The following is a 13,273-nucleotide window of genomic DNA, read 5'->3' as shown; positions in this document are numbered from 1 at the left end:
TATGTATTATATGTATACAAATGGTTTTGTAAAGGTGTGGAAGAAAATAGACCAGAATTAAGGCGCCGGAGTTATACTGAACCTTTACCGAAGATAGGACGGAAAGGAAGAGTGAAGAGAAGATGAAGAAACAAACGAATAAAAAATAGGAGAAAATAAATGGAAAGAGAGTGAGTGAAGGATAAGGAAAGGAAGAAATGGAATGAAAGTTGAGTTAGGAAAAGGGAAGGAAGGGAAGGGAAAGGAAAGAAACGAAAGTTGTTACGAAAAAGAAAAAAAAAAAAGTAGAGGTAGTATTTATCTCCTTTCTCCATTTCCCTCCTTAGGTAACAGAGAGAGGCATTTGAGGCAGTAATACGAGAGGTCAAGGGTCAAGCGGCTCACCTGGGGGTCACGGAGGTCAGATAACTTCTTCTTCGTGGGTGTTTTATGGGGCTACTTAGGCTGTGGGCCCACAGCCTCTAGAGCCCCGTCAGTGGTAGTTGTTATCAGTCGTCGTTGATTGTGTTGGCCTTCCGGTCACCAGGGCGCGTGCGCGTGGGTGACGTAAGCCTCCTCTTCCTCCTCTTGTGGCCTGTTATTGTCAAGGGGTTACGGGCTTACTTCTTTTGCTGTTCCTTCTCCCTTTTCTTTTGACTGTTCCTTCTTCTCTTGAGCTGTTCCTTCTCCTTTTGACTGTTCCTTCTCCTTTTGACTGTTCCTTCTTCTTTTGACTGTTCCTTCTTCTCTTGAGCTGTTCCTTCTCCTTTTGACTGTTCCTTCTCCTTTTGACTGTTCCCTCTCCTCTTGACTGTTCCTTCTCCTTTTGACTGTTCCTTCATCTTTTAACTGTTCCTTCTCCTTTTGACTGTTCCTTCTTCTCTTGAGCGGTTCCTTCTCCTTTTGACTGTTCCTTCTCCTTTTGACTGTTCCTTCTCCTTTTGACTGTTCCTTCTCCTTTTGACTGTTCCTTCTTCTCTTGAGCTGTTCCTTCTCCTTTTGACTGTTCCTTCTCCTTTTGACTGTTCCTTCTCCTTTTGACTGTTCCTTCTCCTTTTGACTGCTCCTTCTCCTTTTGACTGTTCCTTCTCCTTTTGACTGTTCCTTCTCCTTTTGACTGTTCCTTCTTTTCTTGAGCTGTTCCTTCTCCTTTTGACTGTTCCTTCTCCTTTTGACTGTTCCCTCTCCTTTTGACTGTTCCTTCTCCTTTTGACTGTTCCTTCTCCTTTTGACTGTTCCTTCTTCTTTTGACTGTTCCTTCTCCTTTTTACTGTTCCTTCTCCTTTTGACTGTTCCTTCTTTTCTTGAGCTGTTCCTTCTCCTTTTGACTGTTCCTTCTCCTTTTGACTGTTCCTTCTTCTCTTCACTTATTCCTTCTCCTTTTGACTGTTCCTTCTCCTTTTGACTGTTCCTTCTTCTCTTCACTTGTTCCTTCTCCTTTTGACTGTTCCTTCTCCTTTTGACTGTTCCTTCTCCTTTTGACTGTTCCTTCTCCTTTTGACTGTTCCTTCTTCTCTTCACTTGTTCCTTCTCCTTTTGACTGTTCCTTCTCCTTTTGACTGTTTCCTCTCCTTTTGACTGTTCCTTCTCCTTTTGACTGTTCCTTCTGCTTTTGACAGTTCCTTCTGCTTTTGACAGTTCCTTCTCCTTTTGACTGTTCCTTCTCCTTTTGACTGTTCCTACTTCTCTTCACTTGTTCCTTCTCCTTTTGACTGTTCCTTCTCCTTTTGACTGTTTCCTCTCCTTTTGACTGTTCCTTCTCCTTTTGACTGTTTTCTCTCCTTTTGACTGTTCCTTCTCCTTTTGACTGTTCCTTCTCCTTTTGACTGTTCCTTCTCCTTTTGACTGTTTCCTCTCCTTTTGACTGTTCCTTCTCCTTTTGACTGTTCCTTCTCCTTTTGACTGTTCCTTCTGCTTTTGACAGTTCCTTCTCCTTTTGACTGTTCCTTCTCCTTTTGACTGTTCCTTCTTCTCTTCACTTGTTCCTTCTCCTTTTGACTGTTCCTTCTCCTTTTGACTGTTTCCTCTCCTTTTGACTGTTCCTTCTCCTTTTGACTGTTCCTTCTCTTTTTGACTGTTCCTTCTCCTTTTGAGTGTTCCTTCTCCCTTTGACTGTTCCCTCTCCTTTTGACTGTTCCTTCTCCTTTTGACGGTTCCTTCTCCTTTTGACTGTTCCTTCTCCTTCTGACTGTTCCTTCTCCTTTTGACTGTTCCTTCTTCTTTTGACTGTTCCTTCTCCTTTTGAGTGTTCCTTCTCCTTTTGAGTGTTCCTTCTCCTTTTGACTGTTCCTTCTTCTTTTGACTGTTCCTTCTCCTTTTGACTGTTCCTTCTCCCTTTGACTGTTCCTTCTCCCTTTGATTGTTCCCTCTCCTTTTGACTGTTCCTTCTCATTTTGACTGTTCCCTCTCCTTTTGACTGTTACTTCTCCTTTTGACTGTTCCTTCTCCCTTTGACTGTTCCTTCTCCCTTTGATTGTTTCTTCTCCTTTTGACTATTCCTTCTCATTTTGACTGTTCCCTCTCCTTTTGACTGTTCCCTCTCCTTTTGACTGTTCCTTCTCCTTTTGACTGTTCCTTCTCATTTTGACTGTCTATCTCCTTTTGACTGTTCCCTCTCTTTTTGACTGTTCCTTCTCCTTTTGACTGTTCCTTCTCCTTTTGACTGTTCCTTCTCCTTTTGACTGTTCCTTCTCCTTTTGACTGTTCCTTCTCTTTTTGACTGTTCCCTCTCCTAATGACTGTTCCTTCTCCTTTTGACTGTTCCTTCTCCTTTTGACTGTTCCTTCTCCTTTTGACTGTTCCTTCTCTTTTTGGCTGTTCCTTCTCCTTTTTACTGTTCCTTCTCCTTTTGACTCTTCCTTCTCCTTTTGACTGTTCCTTCTCCTTTTTACTGTTCCTTCTCCTTTTGACTGTTCCTTCTCCTTTTGACTGTTCCTTCTCCTTTTGACTGTTCCTTCTCTTTTTGACTGTTCCTTCTCTTTTTTACTGTTCCTTCTCCTTTTGACTGTTCCTTCTCCTTTTGAATGTTCCTTCTCCTTTTGACTGTTCCTTCTCCTTTTGACTGTTCCTTCTCTTTTTGACTGTTCCTTCCCCTTTTGACTGTTCCTTCTCCTTTTGACTGTTCCTTCTCCTTTTGACTGTTCCTTCTCTTTTTGACTGTTCCTTCTCCTTTTGACTGTTCCTTCTCTTTTTGACTGTTCCCTCTCCTTTTGACTGTTCTTTCTCCTTTTGACTGTTCCTTCTCCTTTTGACTGTTCCTTCTCTTTTTGACTGTTCCTTCTCCTTTTGACTGTTCCTTCTCCTTTTGACTGTTCCTTCTCTTTTTGACTGTTCCTTCTCCTTTTGACTGTTCCTTCTCCTTTTGACTGTTCCTTCTCCTTTCAACTGTTCCTTCTCCTTTTGACTGTTCGTTCATCTCCCTTTGGTCTGTCACTTTTCAGGTCCTCCTTGGTTCTTCTTCACACTTGTACACTTCGCCCTACACTGGCCTAGACATTCTTTTCCTTTATTTTCTTCACTTCAGCCTATCTACTTTGATCTCTTCTCGTATTTCTCTATTCTGCCCTTTTGTTTGCTTCCACTGTTGTATTTTTCTTTTTTTTTTTACAGTACAGAAAGCGGCTCAAGGCCCATAAAAGATTCTACAAGTGCTAAATGAATATGTAGACACAAGTCTGCCAAACACTGCTCCTATAAAGAAAGTAGAAATGAATGCTCAAAAGGTCAATTTAGGATGGAGATGGATGGACTGAGCGTTGGTTTATTGTTGCAAAGATACACAACAAAGGAGAAGGGAGGAACCTGCCATCCCAGCCCCCAGGCAGTACACAGTGTGATTGTACAACTCTTGACACATGCATTGGCAGCACCATGGACCTAAACAGGTATAATGGTAGGGAACAAGTGCTGCGTTAAAATAAATAGTAGCCATGGCGAGATCAAGGGGGCAGACACAAGGGACTGCACCCAGAACTACACTCTAGGGGCAAATGTAGGATGCTCTCTTTACAATACACGAAAGAACATTATTGTTAATGAACCAGCTCAGGCAGGTCCCAGTGGCCCTGTGAGCAGATACAGCTATTAGAGGGACATAATGATGGAGCGTGTGACCCCCTGGCTTGGCACACAAACTGCAAGGTGCAGGGGCAGCCCCACTGACCTCCCAGTAACACCTATAGCCCAGCCTCAGACACATCACCACAAGACCATAGGATGCACTGTGCCTGCCATAAGTGTGGGTACAGAGACTCCATACCTGGGCATAGTGAATGCTGGAGGCACTGTATCCTGACAGCACAAGGCAAGCTGAGAGGTGACAGACTCACTAACAAGAGATATAAGTCTACTCTTAACATAAGTGTGCTCAACACCTGGCTGTACAGTAAGGTCATGAGGCAAGACGAGTATATAGGTCTGCTTTATCATTATGGGGCAGCCCAACATGTGAGGGCACCCAGATGAAGTGTGCATTAGCACCACTGTGCTCCAGCAGGCTAAGGGCACTGAGGCACATATTGACTATGTCACAGTTAGAGGGAGAGGAAGACAGGCGTGCATACAAGGCACACTGGCTGTCAACAAACAGGTAGGCTACACAGTTTTCCCTAGGGCCACAGTAATACAGAGGGCCTCAAGAATGGCGTTGAGAGAGTTCTATCCTTGTGGAAGACAAATGGTCAGGAAGCCTCTTGGAAACCTCAGGGTCAGTGTATTCAGAGGGGGAGTTATACTCTTCATAAATAATACATAGCCAGTCTTGCTGCCATTAACAGACCCATCACAAAACACATGGACAGCTTTGGTACATGGATAGGCAGACAATTTGGACATGAAATGGTCCTGCATGACTTGAGAAAGCCAAGAGTCTTTAGGTTTGTTAATTTTTTTTATGTCAACACTGACAGGCAAACCTTTCTTCTTTATCTTACATGATTACTTTCACCTCTCCTTCACTTGCCTTTCCCTCAGCTGCTGCTAACAACCTGGTCAATATAACTACTGTAGGCAGACACACTTCAGAAGTGGATCTTCATGTGCCTGGCAATGTAACTCTTTGTCTTAAAGAGCTTTCCACAAACATCACACTTGAACTCTCTAAGGCCATAGTGCCTGAAGACGTGTTGATTGAGTGCTGACTTGACACTGAATCTCTTACCGCACTCTTCACACTCATAGTTCTTTACACCAGTGTGCGTAAAGGTGTGCCTAACAAGGTAACTCTTCTGGACGAATTTTTTCCCACATTCCTTACACTCATAGTTCTTTACACCAGCGTGTGTACGGGTGTGTGAATCAAGGCAACTCTTCAGAATGAATTTTTTCCCACATTCCTTACACTTATAGTTCTTTACACCAGTGTGTGTAAGGGTGTGTTTATCAAGGGCATTCTTTTGGCAAAATTTTTTCCCACATTCCTTACACTCATAATTCTTTACACCAGTGTGTGTAAGGGTGTGTGTACCAAGGGTAGCCTTATAGCCAAATTTTTTCCCACATTCCTTACATTCATAGTTCTTTACACCAGTGTGTGTAAGGGTGTGTGTATCAAGGTGACATTTCCGGGTGAATTTTTTCCCACATTCCTTACATTCATAGTTCTTTACACCAGTGTGTGTAAGGGTGTGTATTTGAAGGTTATTCTTAAGGCCGAATTTTTTCCCACATTCCTTACATTCATAGTTCTTTACACCAGTGTGTGTAAGGGTGTGTCTGTCAAGGCTAGTCTTCTGAGTGAATTTTTTCCCACATTCCTTACATTCATAGTTCTTTACACCAGTGTGTGTAAGGATGTGTCTGTCAAGGTTAGTCTTCTGAGTGAATTTTCTGCCACATTCCTTACATTCATAGTTCTTTACACCAGTGTGTGTAAGGATGTGTGTGTGAAGGTTAGTCTTCCAGGTGAATTTCTTCCCACATTCCTTACATTCATAGTTCTTTACACCAGTGTGTGTAAGGGTGTGTGTATCAAGGGTACTCTTCAGGATGAATTTTTTCCCACATTCCTCACATTCATAGTTCTTTACACCAGTGTGTGTAAGGGTGTGATATCTGAGGCCCGGCCTTGAGGTGAATCCTTTTCCACACTCCAGACACACAAACTTCCTCACTTCTTTGTTGCTGGAGTTGCCAGCAGCAAGTTGCTTCACTTGCTGACCACTGAGGCTCCTGCCCCCTGCAGCAGTCTGCTCCTCTTTGCCCTGGCCACTCATGCTGCTGTCCGGGTGAGGTGGCCGAGTGTGTTGCTGTTGTCCAGCCTGTCTTGCTGAGGAAGGCACAGGTGAGGCAGCCCCAACCTTTGTGGTGGCTGAGTGTGTTGCTGTTGTCCTCGTTCCTTCCTTGTTCTCTTTTCCTCCACACACCGGCATGGTGGGCGGCCTGTCTTGCTGAGGAAGGCACAGGTGAGGCGGCCCCAACCTGTGGGGGACAGCCTCGGCAAGTGTCGTTGTCCTGACAGTGTTTTAGGGGTTTGGTTGCCTTATTGGACATAAACTTCTTCCTCTGAAATATTTTAGGGGGCTAGTTGGGCTGTGGGCTCTTAGCAAGTTGTCCCGACAGGAAGGTCTTTGTTCACCTGAGGGCTTGGAAGACAGTGCTGGGCTGAGGGTGTCGCCGCCCGGCAGGTCCTCTAAGGATGGCCAATGAATGTAGAGCCTGGCACAGTGTGTACGGATGCCTCCTCTGGGGTGTTTTAGGGGCTAAAAAAATAAAAAAAAAATAAAAATAAAATAAAAACTGAGGGAAAAAAGCTTTTTGGGAGGAAGTGAATGTCTGAAGAGTTTTGAGAAAGTAAGGAAACTTATTAGGATGGAGATATGATTACTAAAGTGGGTGATGAATGTGTGATGGATGTGGTGGGAAAATGGGGGATACTTGGAAAGATTGAAAATGGAAGGTGCCTGGTGGACGTCTGTGCTGAGGGGGCTGTTCCAAGCGAACACTTTCTTTCAGCACAAGAATATCCACCGATACACTTGGAGGAGGGGGGAAGATTATGAGCAGAAAGGATTGATTGATTATGTGGCAGAAGATGGAAGACTTAGAAAGGATATTTGTGACGCGAAGGTAGTAAGAGGAATGTTCAATGGCTCTGACCATCTTGCAGTGCTGGCAAAATTAAGGCTGAAGGAAAAGTGGGTGTTTGAAAAGACAGGGGAAGTAAAAAAAGAAATATTGAAGATAGAAAAGTTACATCAAAAAAATAAAAGATGAGTATAAACGTGAAATGGCAGAGGCCTTAAGTGAAAAATGAGAAAGTGTAAAAGATAGTACAGATATGAAAAAGGTTTTGGAGCATTAAAGGAAGTAATGTTAACTACAACAAAAAAGTGTTAGGGATGAAAGTGGTGAGGAATGGAAAAGAAAAAGAAATTTATGGTGGACAGAAGAGATAAGGAGGATAGTAAAAGGAAAAAGGGAACTTTTTAAGAAAACTCAAGAAAGAAATGTGTCTGAGCAAGTAAAAAGGGAAAGGAAAAAAAAATAGAGAGAATGCAAAATGAAATTAAAACAAGCAATAAAAGAAAGTAAGAAGAGAGTTGCTAAAGACTTTGGAAAAAGACTAAGTGAAAAATATAAAGGGAACAGAAAATCATTTTGGAAAGAAGTAAAAAACGAAAGAAATGCAAAAAATATCTCCCCAAGTAAAATAAATGAAGTTATGGATGAGAATGGAAAGATGTTGAAAGATGGGGAAGCTGTGAAAGAGATGGAAAAAATATTTCAAAAACTTAATGAATTTTGAGGATGGACATCCAACATTCTAGACCTCTTCCTCACCACTGCTCTTCCCCTAAACCTATCAACAGTGGTGTTCCACAGGGCTCTGTCCTATCACCCACTCTCTTCCTGTTATTCATCAATGATCTTCTTTCCATAACAAACTGTCCTGTCCACTCTTACACCCACTCTGCATTATTCAACTTCTTTCAATAGAAGGCCATCCCAACAGGAAGTACATGACTCCAGACTGGAGGCTGCAGAACGCTTAACCTCAGACCTTGCTATCATTTCCAATTGGGGCAGAAGGAACCTTGTGTCCTTCAATGCCTCAAAAACTCAATTTCTCCACCTATCAACTCGACACAATCTTCCAAACACCTATCCCCTATTTTTCGACAACACTCAGCTGTCACCATCTTCAACACTAAATATCCTCGGTCTATCCTTAACTCAAAATCTCAACTGGAAACTTCATATCTCCTCTCTCGCTAAATCAGCTTCCTCGAGGTTAGGCGTTCTGTATCGTCTCCACCAGTTCTTCTCCCCCGCACAGTTGCTATCCATATACAGGGGCCTTGTCCGCCCTCGTATGGAGTATGCATCTCACATGTGGGGGGGCTCCACTCACACAGCTCTTCTGGACAGAGTGGAGTCTAAGGCTCTTCATCTCATCAGCTCTCCTCCTCATACTGATAGTCATCTACCTCTTAAATTCCGTCGCGATGTTGCCTCTCTTTCTATCTTCTATCGCACGCTGACTGCTTTTCTGAACTTGCTAACTGCATGCCTCCCCCCCTCCCGCAGCCCCGCTGCACAAGACTTTCTACTCATGCTCATTCCTATACTGTCCAAACCCCTTATGCAAGAGTTAACCAGCATCTTCACTCTTTCATCCCTCACGTTGGTAAACTCTGGAACAATCTTCCTTCATCTGTATTTCCTCCTGCCTACGACTTGAACTCTTTCAAGAGGAGGGTAAAAGTAACTCTTGATTTACGCGAGTATTGTGTCCTTGAAGAGGTCGCGTAAATCAAAAACAATGTAAATCAAACAGGTAGGTTTCTATCGAAAAATAATTATACACTACATTCAGTGGAGAGAGAGAGAGAGAGAGAGAGAGAATATCCATATCACCGAGATATCCACTCAGGCACTCTGTCTCTGCCTCACTCGTGTGAGGAAGAAATGAGAGACACCATGAGCGACTGGCTAATATTGGTACCGGTACCGAGCAGTCTGGTACCAGTACCGTACCGTATAGCTGGTACCGTTAGTACCGGTACCGGTACCTGCCCACCCCTATTGTTGAGTAGCGTGGCAGCGTGGGTACTGTATTGTTGTTCAAGTGGCACGCGGGAAGAACTGAGCTCAGCTGTGTAGCCACGGCGCCGTGTGAGTCCAGTTGCGTGAGACATCTGGTGGCCACTCCATAAAATATCGCGTATAAGTGAAAAAATGTGTAAATTAAACATTTATTTGGATTTTGGACCCCGCGTTATTTCAAAAACGCGTAAACCAAACTCGCGTAAATCGAGAGTTACCATCAGGACACCTCTCCTCCCGAAATTGACCTCTCTTTCGGCCACATCTTTTGATTCTTTTTTTTAGGAGCAGCAAGTAGCGGGCTTTTTTTTATTATTGTTTCCTTTTTTGTGCCCTTGAGCTGTCTCCTTTGTTGTAAAAAAAAAAAAAAAAAATGTAACAGCAGCACTTTTGAGTGGAGGTAGAGGAGTACATAAAGAAGGAAGCATAACATACGAAGAAGTAAATCAAGCAATAAAAAGATTAAAAATGGAAAGGCAGCAGGAATTGATGGAATCGCAGCAGAAATGTTGAAGTGTGGAGGAGACGTAGTTACTAAATGGATGGTCAAGATATGTGAAGTGGCATGGAGGGGGGGTGGGGTGTCAGCAGACTGGACAAAAGCCATCACTGTCCCAGTTTACAAGGGGAAGGGCAGGAGAGGGGAGTGTGGGAGCTATAGAGGTATAAGTCTCCTGAGTATACCCGGAAAGGTATATGGAAAAGTCATAATAGAGAGGGTGCAAAGATTTACAGAAGAGAAAATCAGTGAAGAACAAGGAGGCTTCAGGAAGGGAAGGGGATGTGTGGATCAGATACTTACTTTCAGAATGGTAGTAGAAAAAGTATTAGCAAAAGGAAAGAAACTATACACTGCCTTCATGGATTTAGAAAAAGCTATGGTGTAGGAGGAAAACTGCTTAATGCAATAAAGTCTTTCTATGAGGATGCATCTGCATGTGTCAAAATTAGTGGAGAAACAAGTGAACATTTTGAGATAAAAGTGGGCTTGAGGCACGGGTGTGTCATGTCACCATGGTTGTTCATTATTTATATGGATGGGGTTATGAGAGAAATGAAAGGCAAAGTTGGGGAAGTTGGAGTAAAAATGTACACTAAGGGAAGGAAGTGGGTACTGAATTCAATCTTATTTGCTGATGACACAGTGCTCATTGCAGAAAATGAAGATGACTTACAAAATCTGGTCAGTGTTTTTGATAGTGTATATAAAAAGAGAAAGCTGAAAGTAAATGTCAACAAAAGTAAAGTGATGGTTTGTGAGCGGAGAAGAAGTGAGGTTGTGGATTTTATATGCCCATATAGAGTGGGAATTGAATGTGTAAAGAATGCAAATGGTGAAGAAATGGAGGAGTTTAATGAGTTTAAGTACCTTGGATCAGTTATGTGTAAGCATGGTATGGTGGTATGGAGGGAGAGCTAAGAGAAAGGGCATTGCAAGGAAGAAGGGTGGTAGGGTCTTTGGGACATATCATGAATGGCAGAAGTGTGAGCATGGAGGTAAAGAGGGATTTGAAAAATACAATTATAGTACCAACCCTCACATATACAAGCGAAACATGGGCCTGGAATGAAAGGCAGAGGTCTAGAGTGCAGGCAGTGGAAATGAGTTATTTGAGGAGTGCATGTGGTGTGAGAAGTGGTGGGAGCTCCTAGGATCAGGTGTCGATGAAATGATGATGATACACTGGGCAAATTTTCTGTGGATCTTCAGTCAAACCTCAATTTCCACTGGCATGGTTCTAATATTTCCGTGGTTTTCTGACACGTCCACGACCTTCCAAAGCTACAGTAGATTTCATTGAAGGACAACAGTATTACTCACCATCATCAGCAGCAGCAATAACAAGAAACAAATGAGAACCATGCTATCAGAAATCGTGGTTTGACTGAAGATCCACAGAAAATTTGCCCAATGTAATAGCCTCTTTAGATTGTGTGTGTTAGGATTGCACTGATAAGCAATTTGGCCGATTAGCGATTACCAATCAATCGGTAACCAATAATCGGCTGATTATTCAGAAATTGTAAATGTGATTAATCTTCATTAATTACTGGACACTGGTACCACAAAGTTAAAAGACATACCGTAACCCTCATGTTTACAACTTTGTTTACTGCCCAACTGTCATCTCCTGTATGGAAAGCAATTTGTTACTGGTAATTTAGCCTTGCTTTATGGAAACATCCTGGTTTTAATATGTTAGAATTTGCCAGTTTTCTCATTCTTGTGGTGATCCTAGATGCTACTAGAAATGGTAGTGTACAGAAAGTTTATCAATCTCTCAAGTCTTAAGCTAATTTACTGTCTGTTACACTGTGTTTGCTTACTTCTAAACTAAAAACACACACGTTTTGATTTTTTATTAGTACAAAATATACAGTATGATTACTGCATATTAATATGAAATAATAACTTTATGTAGCTACAGTGATGAAAAAGTTGAATAATGTCCTTCAATTAGGTAAAACTGAAAATGGTATAAGCATACCATACGAAGTCTGTATCCGAACGTGTCCAGTACCAGCACGGTGAGACTCAGTGAGAGTCCGTGAGACCCACGCCACAGGCTATCATTTGCCCGTCAGTCAGTCAGTGTGTCTCAGTGAGCATTTAAAGTACTGAGAAAAATCACTTGTTTAGTTCCATACTTTTCATTATATTACAATAACTTGTTTCCTTATGCATGGAAGGCATGGTGAATGATATTACTCAATTACTGTACTAAGCAAGTTGAAATAAGTATAGAATTTTTCTTGGTTTTAATATGCTGATTTTTTTTCTAGTTTCAAAGTTGAAGCAAATACCGGTATACTTCAGTTCATATCATAATTTTATATATCATTTGGAATTACCTAATATACATTTACATAGGGACTTGTTTGAAATAAATGCTCTGGAAAGGTATCAGAGTTTTGGTAACATCAACATCCTTACATTAACATTATTGATCGGCCCCGATTAATTGGTCAAAAGCCCGATTACCGATTAATCGGCAAAGTGGCTGATTAGGCTGATTACCGATTATTTACCGATTAATCGGTGCATCCCTAGTGTGTATGTATGTATGTATGTATGTAGGTATGTATGTATGCATGTGATAGTTTGTGTGTGTGTGTGTGTGTGTGTGTGTGTGTGTGTGTGTGTGTGTGTGTGTGTGTGTGAGGAGTAACAAGCCTGACCCACCTCCTCGTGACACCGGTGCAGCTGATTGATGAGGTCGTTGCACTGTGGTGTGTGCAGGTGGGGGGAAAGCTCAGGGTGCATGCTGCCACGCCTCACACCTGGGAGAGAGAGGGAGAGAGAATAATGGAGAAAATGAAAATGAGAATGAGAATAAGAGAGGGGGGACAATTTACGAGACCTTAGCCACCTCTGGCAAAGTTAGTACTTACATCATGGATCTGTTTTTGGTACCTGAATGCAGTGCAGTAACAATTAAGTGACTTCCAGAAAGGAGAAAGAATCCAATTCAGGGACTATTTATTGTTGAAAATAGGGGTAATAATTCACGAAAGGATCATCTCCTCTGGCGTTGGCCGCCATGGCGACGGTGCCGCCGACGCAGCTGCAAAATAGCTCTCGGGGGTTTAGGGTGGGGAGGCATATTTAAACTATTCCAACCGAACTTTACAACCTAACAGCTAACGGGGAGGGGCTTTGCCCCCCTCGGCCCCCATTCTACCCGCTTCATGTATATGTGACTTATTTCTGAGAGGAGATATTTATCGCAACACCGGCATCGCCGTCGCCATGGCGGCCGCCGCCAGAGGAGGCAACGCTTTTGTGAATTATTATCCCCTATTTTCAACAATAAATAGTCCCTGAATTGGATTCTTTCTCCTTTCCGAAAGTCACTTGTTACTGCAATGCATTCAGGGACCAGAAAGAAATCCATGATGTAAGTATTAAATTTGCCAGAGGTGGCTAAGGTTTCGTAAATATTATCCAAGAGAGGTAATGAGAATGAGAGAATGAGAGAGAGAGAATGAGATAGAGAGAATGAGAATGAATGTGAGAGATAGAATGTAAGAAGGAATTAATGTTAGAGAAAAAAAGAATGAGAGAGAGAGAGAGAGAGAGAGAGAGAGAGAGAGAGAGAGAGAGAGAGAGAGAGAGGTTATTAAAGGGAGGGAAAAAAAGGAAAATAGGTGAGGAAGAAAATACAAAAAGGGAAGTAAAAAGGAAGACACAGGGAAAGGAAGAGAGAAGAAAAGAGGGTAAAATTCTAGTGTTTGCCCATACTCCCCC

General features: G+C 42.4%; 1 protein-coding gene across 21 annotated transcripts in view; it reads right to left on the bottom strand.

The window, feature by feature from the left end:
* The window catches only part of LOC126999292 (gastrula zinc finger protein XlCGF46.1-like), a 118,879-nt gene that overhangs the window by 93,898 nt on the left and 11,708 nt on the right, over positions 1-13,273 (bottom strand). For 13 of the 21 annotated variants that reach the window (XR_007753217.1, XR_007753219.1, XR_007753218.1 and 10 more), the window contains exon 2: positions 12,209-12,306. The exons of 5 other annotated variants lie outside the window; for them this stretch is intronic. Coding sequence is in view for 3 of the 16 variants with exons in the window: in XM_050861701.1 (XP_050717658.1) it covers positions 4,998-6,191 (1,194 nt within the window). In the remaining 13 variants the exon portion in view is untranslated. Of the gene's footprint in view, positions 1-4,924; positions 6,192-12,208; positions 12,307-13,273 lie in introns of those variants that run through there. 3 more of the 21 variants (XM_050861701.1, XM_050861703.1, XM_050861700.1) reach the window with 2 other exon arrangements.

The sequence above is a fragment of the Eriocheir sinensis genome, chromosome 16 (genome assembly GCF_024679095.1).
Source record: "Eriocheir sinensis breed Jianghai 21 chromosome 16, ASM2467909v1, whole genome shotgun sequence".
NCBI lineage: Eukaryota > Metazoa > Arthropoda > Malacostraca > Decapoda > Varunidae > Eriocheir > Eriocheir sinensis.
This window is presented reverse-complemented; position numbering and strand designations above follow the sequence as displayed.